Source organism: Bombus huntii, chromosome 15 (genome assembly GCF_024542735.1).
Source record: "Bombus huntii isolate Logan2020A chromosome 15, iyBomHunt1.1, whole genome shotgun sequence".
In the NCBI taxonomy this organism is placed as follows: Eukaryota; Metazoa; Arthropoda; class Insecta; order Hymenoptera; family Apidae; genus Bombus; species Bombus huntii.
The window spans coordinates 9,920,493-9,940,758 of NC_066252.1; the positions used below are offsets into that span (position 1 = coordinate 9,920,493).

Here is a 20,266-nt window from a genome sequence, read left to right on the forward strand (position 1 = left end):
GACGTTATTAAATGAAATATGAAGTGACAAATAAAATGAATAATCTAGCACTGTGAGCAAGCAGAAGAGAAATGGTCATTATTTTATAAAGAAGGCAAAAGCAATTTTGTTTCGTTGAAATATCGATTATCCAGCTTTCTTATTCATTTCATCCATTGCTTCTGACTTACTCTGTAAACGGAGAGTTAACTGATCGTTGACTTTTCACTTTTCTCCTGATTAAATCGCTTGACTTACGTGAGGATGCCAGTGGATGGTTCAGCGAGAAATGGTGCAGGTATGGTTTATAGTTACTCGCGCGTGGAACGATTATTCTGAATAATTCGAAATTCGTTAGTAATGATTCGTATATATACAGAGTGTCCTGCATAACGTAGCACTAGCATGGATACTACGTTATGCGGGACAGCTTGTATATGTAATGATCTTTAAATGTAATTATTATTATTTCTGTGATGATCAAGTTCGATAATTTGTTAATAATAACATAAACAAGCGCAACTGTCAAACGGTAGTTTGTTCTACGTCTTATTTTCACGCGCTCGACGAGACAATAGCCAGAAAGTTACGTGCACGCGTTTTGCGAGGTTTCTGCTAGTTAGCTTGCAATTAGTAAATTTTCGTAAACTATCACTGGATTCTGTACTTGCGACCATTCCTCGATTCCACCCAACGTTGCTTCGTCTTCCTCGTAATCTTCTTTGTTATCATTGTCCTCATTGTTATCATTCTCCTCCTTTTGGATAGACATCTCGCTTACCTCCTCTCCATTCTTTTCATCGCACTCAGAATTCGTGCAATGGTCGGTTTGTTGAAGTTGTTGGTCGCTATAAAAGGCTTTGCACTGTTTATATTTCTTGTTCTTGAAAGCCCTTGTTCTGGTCCTGATTCCGCGGCCGCAGGTCGTCGAGCATTCACTCCAGTCACTCCATTCGTGTAGTACTTCGGACTCGCTGCATCCTTTCACCGATCTTCGCTCTCCATTGCTATATTTAACGTTATTCAATTTTATTTCCTTGCGATAGAGATAATCCGAAACGAATTTGTTACAAGTTTCTAAACCTTCTTGAATACCTATAGCAACGTGTTTCAATATTCCGAATCATATAGATTTCTCTGGCAGAGTTTTCATAAAATCATGTTAATTACCAATCGTGTCCAAGACATTGACGCCTGTCACTTAGCGAGACGTTGCACTTGTTCGCCACCGCTGCAGCTTCGTTCTCGTAATATCTTTGTCTGAGTTGAGTGCCACGACCGCACGCTGTCGAACATGCAGTCCAGTTGCGCCATGCTGTCACTTTGCAGGCTCCTGTATACGTTATAAATTATATTTTTATTAAACTTTCCTTAACTAAGGTCGTTAACTTTAAACGTTAAAACGACCACCTCGAGCAGGAAATAAAAAAGCTAATAAAAAGAGATATTCTCTATGTTCGTGTTTATTTAAACTACTGTTAGTTACCCGTATCTGTGGACGATGGCGCATCTTCTGACGCATTCTTGCAGGCTTTCTCGTAAAGCCTCTGTCTGTTCAAGTAAAGCCTGGCAAGCGGTTTCATATCTAAACCGGAAGGATCGTAAAACGGGGACTTGGAGTCGTTTGGGTAGCTCGAAGTTATCCTACGGATGGGTTCTTGAGGCTCAGTTGGCGAATCCGGTGACTGCAAACGCAACAAATCTCTTTCATTTTACCGCCTACATAAAACGCAATTGCAGTATAAAGTAATTAAGAAATATCAAATAACAACGATATCGATAATTAAGCACGAGACATTTATCAACCTCCAAACAATTCTCGTCCTCTTCAACTTATTCATTTTATCATTATAAATCTGCTTGTTTTATGAATTTCTTTTATTATTATCGTTCGTTTCCTTTGAAATTAATGAATTATTTTTGCCTCTCTATTATTGCTCAAGATATTTGTATGCGTTTAAATTTGTGTTTCGCGAGGAATCACGAGGATATCGTTGAACGATAGATTTCGAATGATCGAAAAGCGGAAATGTTACGACGCGACGAGGAAAGTCGTTGGTCGGCCGGAGAAGCGTCGCAGGCACGATTACTTTGACGCCGTCAGCGATTTTCACGCGATCCGCAACCCTATTGTCGATTGTTAGGCCCGAGACCTGCGCTTGAATTTATTATGCGATTTTCTGCGATCGACAGCTGACATTGATTTCGTCCTCCTAAACGAATCTTTTCCGCTGGGCATCGAAAACTGCTGAAACGTCTGGGCTTTTCTCCGCCCAAAGGGGAAACCATTTTCCATCGTAAACGAAAACCTATTCGTCTTTACCTGTCATTTGCAATTTTTCATTACGCTTCGTAATTTGTTTTTTATCGGCAGCTGCTTTTCGTTTTTACTCGTTGGCAACGATCGAACTGAACCGAATGCAGCCGGAAATGAGCCAAGAGAACGTTTGGAGGATGTTTTTGCGAAAATAACTATATATCGGACGAAAGTAAAATTTAGATCGTTTGAGAAAGGAGTTTTTTTTTACCAAATACGTGATTCCATTATCAGTGCCCGCATCGTAAGGGTACAAATTCAGTTCTTTGTGTTCGATCCAAGTGCAACTATCCAAGCACAATTCCAAACCTGAAACTCCGACGATCCAGTCCGGCGAAGGATCTACAAAATCATTTTTCACATTTCATATGTTGATTGAAATTCAGTAAACTTCGATCGATCCGTCGTAATTTCTAGAATCTCGCAGTGGAACTCGTAAAGCATTTCTAAGTTTCAAGAATCGTCACGTTGTCTAAGTATAAATCGGGAGAATTATTTTTCTCCAAAATGTCCTTACCGATCATCGACACCAAAGACATCAGGTGATGTTCCCGATCAACACGGAATACTGCAAAAGTTTTCCCAGTCACATTGGGATAACTTATTCCTCTGGCTTTAATTATAGTTCTGATCTTTTTACTCTGTGAAAAAGTAAACCATTCGTAGATCGATATTTACAGTCGATATTAATACGAAAAGAAATTTACGCAAAACTAAAATCGAATTCTTATAATTCAAAACAAAGAACTTATTTTGATTAGAAAGTGACTGTAACTCTCCTTATTCCCTGCTACAGTTAACTTTTCATGATAGACAAAAGCGAATTTAAAAAAATGATATAATGTTCTTGTTTTAAGAATATTTACTTGACTCTTTAATTCGGATTCTAATTTCCTGGTCGATCCAAGTTCAGCCAGTTGTTGCAACCCAGGACTAGCTAGACCATCGTATTTCCAAAATCTATAATCAACCGTATGCGATGCTCCAATTACGTCTGAAAATCGAATGAGCCATCCTTTACTAGGAAAGTCCTGGAAAAATGAAAAAAGTTCGATTAAAAATTATTTTCCCATTAAAAGGTCTTATTAAAGAGAGAAAACATATTGCATAGCTCGTACAAAACTGTTGGAGTGTATGTTTTTAGTTTCAATTTTTCGATAATCACCAGCTGAATGCACGAATCTGATCACAATAGTGACTCTCATTTCAATTTGACCGAATATCGAAAATCGTTGAAACGAATGCACACGGATGCGATTCCGTATTTATGGGTAACGTTTTCCTATAACGTTGTTATATACCCGAGCCACACATGGTCGCAAGTTAAAAGAAAGTTTTGTCGAACTTTCTTTCGACCCATTTTCACGTCGTAAAGTAACTCGGTCCCCCGCAACATCGATAAAATGGCATCCAGCCTCCTTATTTAGCACGAAGAATTCCAATTGGAATTGAAATAATTCCTCTCCAATTTCAACTTGTTTCGATACTCTTCGTAATTTATCAACGTACATTCTTTATTTTAATACAACGGTTTCGCACAAAATTAATTCGTAGTCGAATTTTATATACTCGAATTGTTCAAAATAAGTAATTTGTTTCTTACACGGTGTAACGTACATCTAAATGTCCACGAACTAATCCTTTTTCCTTTCACCAAGACGATAATTTCATTTATACGAATTTTCCAAGAATCTTATTTCAATCGATCAGTACACTTAATTCGCATTGCATCGATTTCAATGAAAAGAAGTTTCGACGAAAAAGAGGAAGGTCGAAATAAAAGGAAAAGGAGTTGCTTCGCTTTCGTTACTCGTTCGAAGGAGTTTCTCATCGAAGAGACACGTCGATGCTTAAACAAGAAGATCGATAGCGATTCTATGCATTTCTGTTTGTCGATTTTATTTGACAAGCTCTCACGTGCCTTAGGATGAGTATTTCTAGACCAAAGTCCCTCGAAAGTAACTTCGTACTTCGCCTCGTCGCAGGCGCAGCACTTTTTCAGAACCTGCCCCTGGTCGTCCGCCTCGGCTCTCGAGTCTTGACATATCTTTAGCACTAAGTTCTGATCATCCATGTACCATGTATCTGGCGTCTCCAATATCGTTGCCCTATGAGAAAAACAAGTGGAAGAACACGTGTTACCGGGCCCACGTTCCCGAGATTCCATTAATTCGAGATGTCAGCGTTTACCGAAATGGGCCAAGCTTTGCGTTTAAATGCATGCTATTCGATGCGAAGTAGAAAGACAGATTTATTTTTCGGTCGTTTTGCCAAATCGTGCAAAAAAAATAGCGAAATATCGTTCTATCCTTGCTATTCTAGCGGTATCGTGTAACATTTAATTCTGTTAAATTTTAGGATAAACTCCGAAATTGATAAATTGAAACATTTATCTTTAGAATTTTGTTGTATTTTAGAATTCTTGTTTTCCGATTGATCGTGAAAAAAGAAAAAATACTTCTCCACTGAATAAGAACGAATTTTGACGAAGGAAGAATTTTCGTTACATAAAATTGAAAGATAAAATGTTCGTTAAATCGTGTATTTATTAAATTACGCGCGATATTTCCTTTCCTAACGTTGATTAAAAGATCCGTATATACAAAACAGACCAATATCTCGTTGATTTTCATTTTACAAATTCGAATAAATTACAGGATACGTAAACGACGAAAGAGGAGATAGATACAAATTTATCGATATGATTAAATTCATTACTATTTGCATGCAAAAGTACGTTATCATTTTCCATGCTTGTTATTAAAATGTCCCTTCACCTGATAAATATGCAACCGCTACCTTCGGAAGGGCTGGTCCAGGCCACAGAAATCTCTTCTTTGGACATCTTCGAGGTCTCCACCACGGCGTTCGGACAACTTTCCGAGTATGTTGTCAACAACTCGTCTTGCAAATCGAAGATGCCACTCTCTGCCGCGTCGTCTTCTTTTTCGGCCTCGGCGGATATCAAAAACCTAGTGAATTTTCTTGGCATGATATCCGTACTGTCTGCTTGCAATGTCACTGAAACAAAAAATTGCATTTCATCCTCTTGCTCTTTCGTTCTTAACTCTTTCGCGCAAAGAGATTTTTTTTATTTTAGTCAACGATTCGTATCACGTCGATTACAATTACTTTTCTTCCCCCTTTTAACAAACTTTAGGAAATCGTGAGTCTTTTCGTTCTCCAAAAATCTTTAAGATTCAAAGTGACCATCCTTTGTTGACATACGTTTCTTCGAATGGTCCGACTATTCATCTAACTATGGATATTGGCACTGTCTTCGCACAAATTGTTATTTATGCATCGGTATCGTAACGTGATTTACGGCAAGTCTCGTCTTCCGAAGTAGTTCGTAGACGATAATCGAGGGGATTAAGATCGTGACTTTCTAATGAACAATTTTCTGCCACGATGAATGCAGATAAATTCGTTTCCAGCTAATGTCGTTCTGACTTTGCGGACAGGATGGAATCTTGCTCGAATATCCGTTTGTCAGCAAACAAAATACAATAACGAACCAGCGATCTTCAAAATATTTATTTTGGATATCGTTATTGCAAAATATATTATCGTTTATTTTTCTATTCCTAATCGAGCATCCGTACGTTTCTGTTACAAGGCGGGAATGTACGTTAGTTACCTCGTCGAAAATATTTACTTTATTGCACGTGTCACAACAACGTTGTAACGCACCGCCGAATTCTAGCTGCATATATTTTTTATTGCTACGTTAAATTCTCTGTCTCGTGTAAATTTCTGTAGAGCGTATTAAATTCTCACGGTTTGCACACTCTCGCGACTCGGCCGATTATTTTGTACAAATCTTTTCCGATACAAAATTCTTCCCTCTGTTTTACCGAAACAATTGTTCGTTTTTTTTGCGACAGACGAGGTAATATCGTTGCAAACGTTCGAGTAATTTAGAAAAAGAAATCGAAAAGTAGTAATAACTATTTTTCTTCAGATGGATAAACATTAATAAAAATTGGAAAATTATTAAGTGGCGTTACGAAATTTCATTCTATTTGTTCAATACTATCGATTAGTGGAAAATGTTCGATTCGTCGATCTGGCAATGTGTTTTACCGGAAGGATGAGTATGAAGAGAACAGAATCATATATTTTCTTTACAAAAGCCTCGAAAATAACGAATTAATACAAATTTCGATCAAGCGCTTTTAGATAATTAAACGTTGACGAACATTTGTTGGGAATGGAAAATTAATGCCTTCGATCCAGCATCCAGGGAAATTAAATTGGTTGCAGGCATCGTGGTAGTGAAGCAATTGCACTGGTTTTCTTTGACTCATTCGCGCAAATTACTCACGGAACCTTTGCTCAACAGTCTGTATTTTGTGCAACACAGGCGTCAAACAGTCGTGCAATAACGTTGTATAGTAGGTGTGTATACGATGTGATTCGGTTAGCGCGACGAACAGATTGATCGTAAGCTATTGAAACGAAAAACTCGTTTGGGTAAAAATTACGGAACTTCGAAGCTTCTAATTTTACATGCTTGAATTTTTATCGAAATATAATTCGTGCGTGAACATTGAAAATGTTATCGAACGATAAACGATAAAACGCTGTGATAGTGAAGTCTATGGTTAACCGCGTGGAAGTGATGATTTAACGAAACGGTAAAATAAAATGTTTCAGCTACAAAATACGAATTATAAAATGTAAATTATTGTCGTAGCAACTACCGTCGATAAATCGTTTCGATAAAAATGATCAAAGGATTTTGTGTTAATAAAAAATAAGTAACTAATTTTGTCTAAAGTAAAGATAATAATATCGTTTTAAATCTCTTCGTAAAGAGATGTATGAGAGTTACGTTAATCGACAGGTATTACAAAGATTATATCGTCAGTGGCAACTTTTAGCATGTAAATCGACGACCGTAGCGAGTTTACAACGAGACAACCAACTTGCCGAGTTCTCGGTTCTGTATGAATTTCAACGACTTTGCAAGCACCCTGTAGACACACAAAACTATCTTTTCCCTTCCAGTCGATTTTACTTCGTCCCGTGCGTATACATCAGAGACGTAACACGCAGATGTTTAGAGCATTTATGGCTTCCGGTATTACGGGTCTTCACAAACTGCGTCTAGTTCACTGAATAACTCAGTCGTCACTTAAACGTTGATCACAAATATTTTTCACGCAATGCCGTGCACGTATCTTCCTCGTCGTATTTTGCTCGTTTAAAACGATCTCGTTGATCGAGGTTTAGTCACCTTTGAAACAGAATTACACGAAGTAAAATAAATTTTTGGTATTTCCGTTATTCTATTTTGACTTATGAAGGATGTACGTGTACACGTTTCCATTTAAAAGAATAGCGTAAATGCGGGCAAAAAATTATACTGCGTGTGACGATATGTAACGTTATTGCACAAATATCTATTGTAATATTTTTAATTGCAAAATATGTACGTGCAATTATAAATAATTCTCATTTTGGAAAAGTGACTGCCCGCGGAATAGCGTGCGCGACAGAAATTCCAAGAACCTTTTAGTATTCGCGTCATCAGCATGAAACTTGTTATCTACATTTCTGAGTACGCCAAATTTAGCTCTTAGGAAATTTCAGGTTAAATAATTAGCTTCAATTTTTCAGGCAGAATATTTTTCAGTACCAATTACAATACACGATTAGGAAAGTAATTACATACGCGTTTAATTATTCTCGATATCGACTTAAACCTTAAACGAATGAAAATTTTTCAAACTGTTAGAAACGAGAAATCTGGAAACTTTGGAATCGCAAAAATTACGAAACGTTCGAGAATCGAAATGTCTTTAAAATATCGGAATTTTTAGATGCTCCGAAAATTTAAACCAGCTGCACGATCTTAGAAAATTTTAAAAGTGTACAAGGTTCGTAAGTCCCGATAATAACTATGGCGAACGAGGTACCGAATGATTACTTTCAACAATTTAATACAATTTAATCTGATTATAGTCTGTCTGCTATAAGCAGGTCTGGGTTAGGTCTAGGTTGCGCCTGCGTTAGTCTTTGTATATACCGATTGTCATTACCGCATTACAAAACAATTCCAATTATGAAACTCTTCTAACTTTTTTTTTAATCGTTCTAATTGTACAGCTTCGTATCAGACATTACATCTTGATAAATTCACGCAGAATTCTTTTTTTTACGAACTACTCATTTCCCATAAAATAACGTTGAATCTGCAAAATTCTAACGCGACGTTTAATAGTTGAAAAGGGTGGTATACCGTGAGAGAGTTGAATAAATTCTTCTTGAACACTGTCTAGACGCAATGACGTTAGATAAATCCAGTCTCGAAACTGAAAGTTGCGCCAGCAAGCAGTGACACATGACTCTCACGATCATTCTCATAACCCTGAATTAGAAGAATTAACTGGGAAAAAGGGGGGAAAACAGAGTTAAATGAAACCTTCGTCGGTGTATCGTGTTTCCCACGCTGACACGCAGAAACAAAAGGAAAGAAACTTGCTCGATTTTGCAATTGCGCGTGGAAAAAATCTCGCCTAAGGTGCTACTCTATAATCTGTTAACGTGATTAGCGGCAACACTTCTAAGGTGCTGTCTTTCCATGAACGTTACACTCGGTTTCTTAGCTTTGTCATCATTGTTCCTCTACATTTTTAGGGATATTAATTTTCAAAATTACAGCTATGCGCCTATCTCTTTCAATTTCGTCCTGTATAACTTATCTGCTAACTTTAATCCGTTAAAGTAACAATCGTCGATATTTAATACCACATAGTTACGTACGTTATCGTGATAACTGTCGTAAGCGAAAGAAAAATACCGAAGAAAAAAAAAAAATAAACGGCAGATTACCTTTGCGAGTAATTTTCAAACCAGCGGAGCGTGCAATCTATTCAATGTCTCGAGAATTTAGTTGTCACGCTGCTTTATTGCTTCTCCGTTTACGTCTTTAGAAACCCTTCGAACGTAAATCGAGGAGATTTGTTGTCTGCGCGACAAGGTTTAATCGAATTCCCGATAATGTGAGTCCGCTTCATTATTTTTTTCCTTCTCTCCAGGCTGTCTTTTCTTCTGCTGTTTTACAATTCTTTTTTCTATGCGATCGATTAAAACCTCTTCAATGTGAATTCTACGATTCTTCCGCATCCTGTTTCTCCGTACAAAAATTGTCTTTGTGAGGTGACTGTCTTGATATACTGTTGTATACATACGCTATTGTATCATTTAAGAAACTGAACGATTCTCTAAAAGGAATCGATACATTTTATCCATCTTTTATCCCGTATACATATTATAAAATAATAATTAAACATAAGGTAACATCACAAAGAAGCAACTTCGTTTAAAACATCCAATTTCTCACACCTTTTAAATTTACGATTCTCCAGCAGCTTCCATTGAATTAACCAGTAAGTTTCATTAATCGCGTCAGTTTTATCCAAGCAGATCAACATCGGGTAAGCTCTTTAATGACTGGGGGAAGAATAATAGCAGCACGAAGACGTAATCGCAAATAACTTTTCTCGATGACCGTATAATCTAACGAAACGATCGCTCTCTATCATTTTACCGTATTTAAAGTTTAATTAAACGGTTGAAGGCTTTCCCCCTGTCCGACAGCGTGTAATTAGATTTAGCCGTGGCAGTTAAATTACAAGCAAGCTTTCGTTATTATTTATGACTCCTTCACTTACGACGTGCAATAAAGAAAGCAATATAGAGGATATGAATAAACAAAATAAGTATATGCGAAGCTTTACGCGCCGATATATAATAAAAATAACTTTTTCTCTGTTTTATGATTCGATAGGATTTCTGCACGATGTATGTAAGAACCTGTTGGTTGGTTGGCATAAGTTTGCGAGTTAAGCGTTCGTTTAAGCACAAGCTACTATTTGTAGTTTGTAGAGTACGACGTTAATTAACGGAACAATTTCAGCTTTGATTAAATTTTTAAAGTTTCTTTAATCGTGAATAATTTGGAAGTGACGCGTGCGAAACCCTACTGTTAAGCGAGTGAACTCTTAATATTTTGCAAACGAAATAGAAAGAGTGGAAGGTTTTAATTGCGGTATGGAAGGACTTTGCACTGCGTCCTTATTATTCGTTAGTCTTTTTGTCGGCGGAGAAACACAGAAACTGAATTCGAGAGATGACCATAAAACACATTCGCCGCTTTCTGTACACTATTGTCTTTTCCTACTAAATTGAAATTGCTGCGAGGTTGAAAAAGGAAACGGAACCTCTTTCCGCAAATTCGCAGCATCCTGAACTCGGTTAAATATTCTCAACGTTACGATCGTTTGTTATACTTTTCAAATTTTTTTAGTAACGCGATAGTCTTTTTTAATGATATTGTTCGTAGCTTTTGAAACACAAAGAGAGAGAGAGAGAAAGAATAGTTATTAAATCATCAAAACAAAATGGCGAGATGCACGTGTTTGATTAAAAAACAATTGATATTCGAAAACGACTATTTACAGGTATGAAAAATGGTAGGAGAATTTTATTTATCAACGCGTTTTTCTACCGTTTTAATAAAAAAAAACATATTCTCCTGCAAAAAACGGCAATGCATGGTTTATGGCAGAGGTGTGCAAAAAAATCGAATTCTGGCTACGTGAATTTTTTCAAAGTGGAGACTAAAACATTTAATGAACGAAGGATAAATAAGTTACACCATTTTTTTCAAAGATTAAAAATATTTGCACGTATCAATCAATTATACCATTGGGGAGCGTAAATGTAGTATAGATATATATAAAGGAAAGATAGGATATTCTATATAACTGCGGAAAGAAATACTTTGTTTCAGACGTATATCTTGAATTTTGCCTGACATAAATTTAGAAACCTAAAATCGTACTACGATTCATGGTATTATAATAAATGATTCAAACATAGTGGACGAACTAGCTCTTATTTCATTTAAGTAGATCAAAAGATCAAATAGTAGGTAATATTTCACGAGCGTAACTTAAAATTTATCGTAAGAACGCGAGCTTACAATTTGATAATCCTATATCGTATGTTTAAAAATACTTTGTAAAACAATTTTTTTTCTTATCAAATATTGCCAATAAATGTGTTTCGAATTAAACGAAGAAGCAGAGCAACCTTTAGAGCGAGATGCGTATCACTGAGCGATCTGTAGAAATGCCAAAGAAGTTTTGGATAGCGGCGACGTGTAAGTACGTGTCAGAGTGTGATAATTTCAGAGAAGAGTGAGCTAAATCGAGCTTTGTCAGAGTCGGACAGTTGTGAACTATAAATCGCCAACGATTGCCTCGAGCACGTTTCCGAGGAAATTCGAATTTTTCACAGCGAGGATATTCCATTAAAAGCTATCATTGTCCATCGTCGAACTTTCCTTATTCGAATCACCACCGATCCATCGAACAAGTTCGCGAATGTTAAAACGAAACGTTTGGAAGAAAACATAGTACGTAATAGACGTGGAAACTTTAATTCGACAAATTCGATAAAGCGAAAGTTTAAAAACAGAGAACCCTGGATATTTTCAAACGTTTTACTATGCACACTCCATGGTAAAGTTCGATAAATTTATGACAAAATATCTAGATCTCATATATCGCTGGAATCGTTTCTAAAAAGAGATTCACTTGCACCACTTTTCCATGAAGACCTTTATATACTCCCGATGCCGATTTCCACGATACATTTACAGCTACGAGTCGCGAACTCTGATAGAATGCTTGCGCAAGCGGAGGAAAACACTCGATAAATCTGAAGGGAATTCACGCGCGATTCTCTTCTCAACGATCCGTCTCCGATTCCACGGCGCCATTATAGTTGATTCGATGTGACTCCATTCGCATTCGCGATTCCGACCTGTGCACCGGTTGCACCCGGTGCATTCGTCGAACTGCATCCACGAGCGTGTACTTGGCACCTGGCTCGCGGCCAAACTGTTACGTAATGCATTAATTCACCGACTCGTAGGATTTGCATGCGTTAGTAACCGTGGGGCGTCTACGGTCCACGTTCACCGGTTTAGTTTTCGATAATTGCATCCAGTGTTCCGCTCGATGACTGAGACAAACTGGATTACCGCTACAGCTATCGGACTGCTTGATGTTAGAAATTTTGTACCGAGTCGCTTTACGTCTCCGCAGATTCTAATAATTTTTGTCCAAATACACGAACGAAGGCTCGTTTCTATATCTTTTCTATATACATCTTTCGTTCCGATTTTACGTTTCTTTGCATACAAGTCTTATATTTTAATGAATGGTAGTTGCCGTGTTAATGACGCTGTGTAAGCGAACATTAGGTCCCGCTATTAAAAATATAAAGACTGATGCGGGCGAGCGATGTGACGTTGTTTGCGATAACGCTGTGCTATTCGACGGGTTAACATTTTTAATGATGCAACGCACACGAGCGTGTGATCCGGCCATTAGAGATATAAAGCAGTCAAATTGCACGGCGTTACCAGTGCGAACGACGGAAAAATTGCGAATTAGTCACTCTGACTAGTTTGTTAATTACATTGTTCGAAATATAATCCTGTCCGGTATAAATGTGTACAGCGTTACTGGTGCGAATAACACGGCGGAGAAACTTTGCCAGAAACCATTCGAATACTCGAAAAACTCACCGCTGAAAAACAATAGAAATTGTATAATAATTCGCCGATTCTTTATTTCGCCTACTTTGCTAATTCGAACGTACAGAAAATAGTCCTGTCAAATCGTAAAGCGTCATTGCCGAGCGATCGCTACTAAATACGATGCCACGCCAGCGATTAATCACAGAGGAGACACGCGAACACGGTTCGCGATCGATCGTATGTAATTGACGGCGAACCTCGCGGACATGGCCACTGCGAATGAAGAATGGATTGAAACGTGTCGATGTATTTCATATTCGGTTGATTTTTTGGGAGAGGCGCGGTGATAGAAAGCCGGTGTTTCTAGTCGACGGATGTAACGGATGAGAATATGCAGAAAGCGAGGTATAATTGCGATTGGTGAGAGATTGAATGGAACACAGATGTGGTCGGAGAGGCGAACAGGGATAGCTGGAGGGATGGAAGAGAGAGAATGGGGTGGAGTTTATGGGAGAAAAGGGACGCGAAGGTGAGTTTGTAGGGGAGGATGGTTTTACCGAGTTTGTGAGTGTTGGGTGATATAGAGATTTCGGTTGTAGAATAACGCAGAACTGGAGTTCTAGCGAGGAACGAGGCTCCAGTTAATGATCATGGACCGTGGATCTGTTTACGAAAACTTATATTTATGGAACAGAACTAAAGTATAGAATTTTTACTCAAGAGAAATCCGTTTCCCTGTTAAACGAAGATAGCAGGAGGGAAATACGATAAGCACGTTTTTTTTTGGTATATAAGCACTCTTCTTTGTTTTAATTTTAATGTCACTTTATAACTAAACAGAAGAATTTTAATATGACATAATCCAGAACGAAAAAATCGATCGACGATGAATTTCCTTGAATTTTAAAACTGCTTTCACGCAAAAGATAGGAAATGTGACTTATCGTGTCTCCGCCTGTGGTCGGCAAATATAATATTTTCTATTCGCCAAGCTCTCGACTAAATCCCTGTAATTTCCTGGCGGAAGCAGCCCGGATTTGATGTCAAATTTAAAAAACGGGGACATCCGCATCTTGCAGAAGTTACACACCCGTTTTTTATCTTATGGAAGATAGTTCTCGACGAGCGTTGAATCGCCAGTGTGCCCCGAGTCCGCCGGTATCCCGCATAAGGTGACGATACGTCCTAGGTTCCTGGGTTTTTTCAATAATTGCCGTCATTATGGTCGAAGGAAGCAGTTCGAGAGAAATTTCTTTCCTTTATTCTCGAAGGTCTATTCAGACGTTGAACGGAGTACTCTTGCTCGAGATATATCGAATGGTAGGACTAGACGATTGATAGCTCACGGTGAACGAGACTACGGCGAGTATTAAATTTTCACTGAAATCGCGTTGTTGGCATTATTTATCGCCACGAGAGAAAAACGTGCCTTTTTTTAATGGAATTAGTTACGATGATATATTGTAGTTATTACAAGTTGAAAGGTCTCGTTCGCCTTGGAGTTTCGTGGTCGTTAATTGTTCAAAGTATAAACAAATTTCTCCACTTTTCGTTCGTTACCGTTTCCGTTCATACGCTATTTTTATCGCGTGTAACGTAACAAATTCTGGAGGGTTTCGCGTTATCGGAAATTCAATCTTCACGATGCTATCTATAGGTGATATTCTACGTAAAAATTTGTTCGCAGAGAGTTCACGATATAATTAATTAAACAAAAAATGTACATGTTACCAAATACCATAAAGTGGCATAAAAGAATTTCTCTTTCTCTGCCCGTTAATTACAATATCCAAATAATTATTTTTGAAAATATCGCGCTCGAGTAATCTTCCCGTCGCAATCGTCGAATAAACAGTAATTTGCAAGCTGGTTCTTCGGACCGCGAGCCCATTCAACTATTCAAAGTAGTCGCGAAGAGAATTAAAACTTCGAAGCGACTCGATTCAAGTCCACCTTAACTTCTCACGACAAAGTTCGTTATTTCGATGTCGATTCGCGTTTTGATCAAACTATGCGTGAATGAATTTTTCCCAATTTCCGCGACATTCCAGACGTACATCGCTTAATCGTTTCTTTCAGAACACTGTCGGACAAAACGAACTGAACGATCGAACTCGTTAAAGACGAGCAGTTTGGCTTCCGCGTTGATCAAGTATCGTCGTAGCTTTCTAAAAGTAAAAGTAAAATCACTTAATAAAATACTCACCAGTGTATTTGGTATTTGGCATATAGGAGAAGACCATATCCGATCGATTGAACAAGGTGATAAACAGGTGGTATTTCTCTTCCGCACTGGAACGAGGCATCGTTGTGCCGTCTATGAGTCTGCTACATTTTGTCGCACTTGTGCTCGTTACTGCAGCCAACAGCAACAAAAAGCTGCGGACGTCCCTTAAGCTTTTTATTCCCTGCGAAAATGAAGCGCAAGATTGCTATTAAACTATGAACTTATCTTGACAATTATAAACGACCGCTATTATGTTTTGCGCTACGTTTACGAAATTAGCAGTTTAGCGAGCTTTTCGTCTATGTGGAAGCTACGAGCTTCCAAAGAACTTATTTATAATTTTAAGGATCGATGTTTGAAAGCGAATCCAAGCTAAACGTCGAGAGAGACAGATTACAATACTATTAACTGTTTCGTCGTTACTCTAAAGTATGCACAAAGCATCCGGAGTTGCAAGACATATAGTGAATGAAAAGACTGAAATCATAATTTCGAAGCGTTCTATTTCCACTTTCGAGCAAAGTGTTTGGCGCAAGCGAGAAAATTCGTAATAAACGACAGGACTGAAGATGACATCCCGGTTAAAACTTTCTCCCCTAGCTGTTGTTTCGATTAATGGCCATAATGGCGCGTACGATTCGGTTGGAAATTGGCCTAAAACTGGCGTAGTAAATAAGAATGATACGTCATGAGCGGGATTAGGATTGGAAACCGATTGACCTAATTTATCCACCAACACCCACGGACAAATGGTGGCATACGGCGAGTTTTCATTTCACGTGAATCGAAGGGACATCGTCTCTTTCTTCTACCCGCTGGCTATAGTGGAAAAACGAAAAATTCCAACTATCATCTCGCACGTTCTCCGCTCCATTGTATTCTCTACACGTGGCTAAATCTATATAGAAAAACAATTCACGCTATTTCTTTCCCTGGATATTTCTTTTCTAATGGAAAAGGAAATTTCTTTCCGATGGAAAGGAGAGATATAGCGGCAGAGGATTTAATACCAGTGAAAGTTTCGTGTTTATGTATTCGCCTGCATTTTATATTCAAACTTATCTCTTCTTTGTTAGAATAGATAGTAAATCTTAAGATTGTATTCTTTAAAGTTTGGTCAAATTTCACATCTCGAAATAATATTCTTTTTATTCCATTATGGATCTTAATAAAAATATATATTTTCACGAACAAAATCGAAGAAATGAAATGAAATCTAGAGATTCGTTTCGTCTTTTAAAAATGTTAAAGATACGCGAAAAGTTTTAATTTTTTTGTATACGTTTGAATGCTTTCGCGATCCGCTAGCTTATGTGCTCCATTCAATCGACCGATAACACGATTTTCTCTTACGTAATTCTCAAGGCTCGCAGTATCATTGACGTTCGCCTTCGTGAAGATCTTGGCCGTGGCGATTGCAACGAATCCGTTTACGTGGCCGAGAAAGAATCAATGTCGTAACAACGTTCGATGAATTATAACAGACAATGAGCTACGAAGTAGAAACGCAAAATGTTTTACGAAACATCTCTCGAATACCTACGAACGCTTTCGCAAGATCTTCTGTTCCACCCTTCTCGAATATTACTGTACGATTTTCGATTTAGAGACTCTTAAAAGTTATTAGCTTCGTGTTATTAAATTATTTGAAAAAATATTCTGTCCTAATAAGCTTCTTTAACGTCCTTGATAAATTTTATTAAAGATACTTTGCATATTTGGAAAAAATGTATTATACATCGAAGGAAGAACGAAGCGTTTGATTTACGTAGCAGCATAGACGAACGTAACAAAAAGGGGGAAGCAAAAGTTTCGAAATTCCTTGTAATTAAGGTCATTTCCTTTGAACCTGCGTTTTCCGATTATTAGAATTTATTATTCTTTTCGCCGCTTTTGCGAATGGAGAATGACTGTGTCAGAATTTAGCTGTAATTATATTTTGGCTCTAGACAAGGAGGAAAGAAAAATTGCCTTTAACTTCGTTAAACGCAACAAATTCGACGCAGGCAGCAATTTCCACATTAACTTGCGTAATGCGGATTAATGGAATGCTTTTCGTAATGCGTTTAGTACATTAGGTGCTGCTACGTCATATTGAAGTAAAAACATATAAGCCAGGAGAAAAACCTTATTTATCGGACAGATTTACATAATAATATCAACCATATGAATAGTAATTCATGGAAATGTAATACACGCTCGGATTTATTAAAAATCCAAAAATGTTTTCGCTACGTTAATATGCAAATATCAGTTGCATTATTAACGTATTATAAAATGTGGCGGTATAACTATGTCACACGTTATCACCTGTCACCTACGTACTAAAAGATGCGTAAGAAGTATCCTATATTTTAACGAACTAAAGCGATCCGCAAGAAAGGAAAATATCCTACGTCTATCCACGACCGAATCCTATTAACGATCAACGACCTGCGTTTTTCCTCGAAATTCCACTAATATACTGCGAAATAATCACGGATGAGACGAATAGATTTACTAATACCAGCGTAAAATAGATTAATAAATAATCCGATTATCGTACTAGCTGTTTAACGAAGAACTCGTCGTTCCAATGAAAACAAGAAAATTGGCAATACGCAATACCTTTTCTGGTATCCATTAACGTCAACGACCGTTGCAAAATACACTGGGAAAATGATCACGAAACAACGTATAAAGTTGTAAGCTTAACCAAGATATATTAACCCCGGTAGAACACGGCGACAATTAACCAAATCGATTACTCAACGTTCGCGTAATCGCGCGATAAAAGCCGTCGCGACGACGGCATTTCCATTTTGCCAGCGGCGTTACGTCTCGTTAATTACGTAACGACGTCGCATTGTGCAACAATGCAAAATTCAGCGGATCTCGCGGAACGGGCCGCAGCACGAAATGTCACTTTGCCGGATGCCGGCTTCTATTAAATTAGAATACGAATATTCCGCGGCGAAGCACGTGAACGCCGGCCAGCCCGGCGTTTGCCCACACGTGCGAGGAAACGTGTGCCTGTACTACTTCGTCCGGCTATACACGTACACCAGTTACTGGCTGACTCATCTTGGCAAAGATACAGCGCGCCATCAGACCGAACGATTCTTTTCTCTTTTCTTCTCGCGCGTGGCATCATACCAGCGAACAGTCTGTTACATATACACAAGCTAGAAAATTCGCGCGGTTTCTTCCTCGTGAATTTTTTCCTCCGCGGTTGCTGTTAAAACGATCGATGACGCGGTATCGTGATTTCTTACGAATTAAAAATGATCAACGGTGACGTAGTATCGCGCTTATTAACGAATTGAAAATAATATCTGCCGAGCAAGTGATAAAGTCGTTGCGGAATCAAGGTTAGCTGATCGAGCATGCGTTTTTTGAACATTCCGGTGCTTCCGTAAATTAAAAATGACAGTCGACGAGTTTTACGAGATAAGAAGCATTAGGTTGCCCTTCTTCTTTCAAGTTTTTATCAGAGTTTATATTCTTTTAAAATGACGGTAAGTAGAAAAGAAGATAGAAAGAGCAGAGATAACGGAGTTAGGTGAAAGATGTATCGAACGCATGTGGTATTAAAATACAGTTTTATGATCTTTTTATTACGCTTATGCATCATAAACATAGGAAAACTAAAACTGTATCGAACCATAAAGAAAGAGAACCTTTTCGGTGTATCGTTGTATGTTTGGAAACTGGCTTTAAAATATCCATCGATAACCACGTTATTTACACGTAAATGCAAATTTGTATTGTACCGGTACGAACGAATGCGGCAACAAAGATTAATCGTTTCACGTTGCTTTTTAATATTTTCTATCGATTATCTGCCTGATTAGTTATACCGACTATCTCTACCCATTTCTTTTACGAATACCTCGTATAGCGGATTAATTATCGTTTCTTCCCTCCTTATCCGCTCTCAAACCATCGCCTTATATTGCGCTCTATTTTCCCTTCCACAAAATATTTTTAATTTCGAGATTACGAGTCGTACAAGTCCTTCCAAACATTTTTCATCGTTCGATCGTAGGATTCCAGGGCAATTAAATCTCTGATGTCTGATAAGGACGAATAACAAGCGTCAACCAACCATAAATTCACCGTGTCTAAATATATTGGCCGAAGACGATACATATAGGGCGGGGTATTTGACTCGATCTGGCATTCTGCCATTCACGCTGCATCCTCGACCGCAGAGTAACGACAGGAATTCAAACAATACCTCGTGTTGAGCCACGACCATGATTTTCCTGCGCGTCGCGTCACTATTCAAAAGTTTACGCAACTCTATTCGCAAATTCAATTGGCGTGTTCGATTCTGGTTTCATTTTTACCAAGCGATTCGAATCGAAAGGTTCGCCCAACAGATTGCTCCACTTTGTTTCACCTTTGTTCCCTGAACTATAGCGGCGGTTATAGCGCTTTTAGCTCTAAATACTAAATACTAAATACTAACTGAAAGCGATTGAAAATAGTTTTGGACGCGCTAAAGGTGGTTTGGCGTAGAACTATACACGTCCCTGCGATTTCTTCCGCGAGTCAACTCTAAATACGATATTGGATCGTAATTAGGGCGATAAAATGACTATAAATTTAATGACTGTTAGCACTAAAAAAGGTAGAAATTGGGAAAGAAAATCGACGTACCTACTGGTAATATTCGATCTTTCTCAGTGGATTCGAGGATAGAACCTATATTATCCCTATTATACGATAGTAGGTGAGGAAATAAGTTTGAAGGGCGAGTGAAGTGGAATAAAAAAAGAGAATAGGAGGAGAAGCTTGGGGGATTGCATCGAGTAGAATGAAACTGCGAAAGACAGATTGCAAAGACCGCCAATACGTCATTCGAATGTCAATAAGTTGGGGGAGGACGTTTTAAACCTCTAGAATGGTAGTAATTTTCGTAGAAATTTCGCTATTAAATTTCAGACCAACGTTTCTGAGTCGAACGAAGTTCCGAAAACGTGAAGCTGATATTCACGAGAGAATAATTTTTCATTTTCAAATAACAAGAGTTATTTGCTGCAGCAAGGACTGTTATACGGTTGTAACAATTTCCTTGCGTCTCTTTTGTGTTTTTTCTAGAACGCTCGTTTTCACAGCCATTGCTAGCAAATAAATATAGACATATAGTACGTTGTAACGAAAAATAGAAATGTCCGTCATATCTGGTGAATACATT

General features: G+C 38.0%; 1 protein-coding gene across 8 annotated transcripts in view; it reads right to left on the bottom strand.

The window, feature by feature from the left end:
* Positions 1–20,266, bottom strand: part of LOC126873969 (spondin-1) — a 30,048-nt gene that overhangs the window by 6,128 nt on the left and 3,654 nt on the right. For 4 of the 8 annotated variants that reach the window (XM_050635436.1, XM_050635440.1, XM_050635437.1 and 1 more), the window contains exons 3-11: positions 15,064–15,265; positions 5,074–5,317; positions 4,218–4,404; positions 3,163–3,327; positions 2,814–2,937; positions 2,508–2,638; positions 1,466–1,664; positions 1,150–1,312; positions 647–986 (exon numbers count right to left, since the gene is read on the bottom strand). In XM_050635436.1, coding sequence (XP_050491393.1) covers positions 647–986; positions 1,150–1,312; positions 1,466–1,664; positions 2,508–2,638; positions 2,814–2,937; positions 3,163–3,327; positions 4,218–4,404; positions 5,074–5,317; positions 15,064–15,265 — 1,755 coding nt within the window. Of the gene's footprint in view, positions 1–646; positions 987–1,149; positions 1,313–1,465; positions 1,665–2,507; positions 2,639–2,813; positions 2,938–3,162; positions 3,328–4,217; positions 4,405–5,073; positions 5,318–5,428; positions 5,447–8,543; positions 8,565–9,136; positions 11,189–15,063; positions 15,266–20,266 lie in introns of those variants that run through there. The other 4 variants (XM_050635439.1, XM_050635442.1, XM_050635443.1 and 1 more) reach the window with 4 other exon arrangements.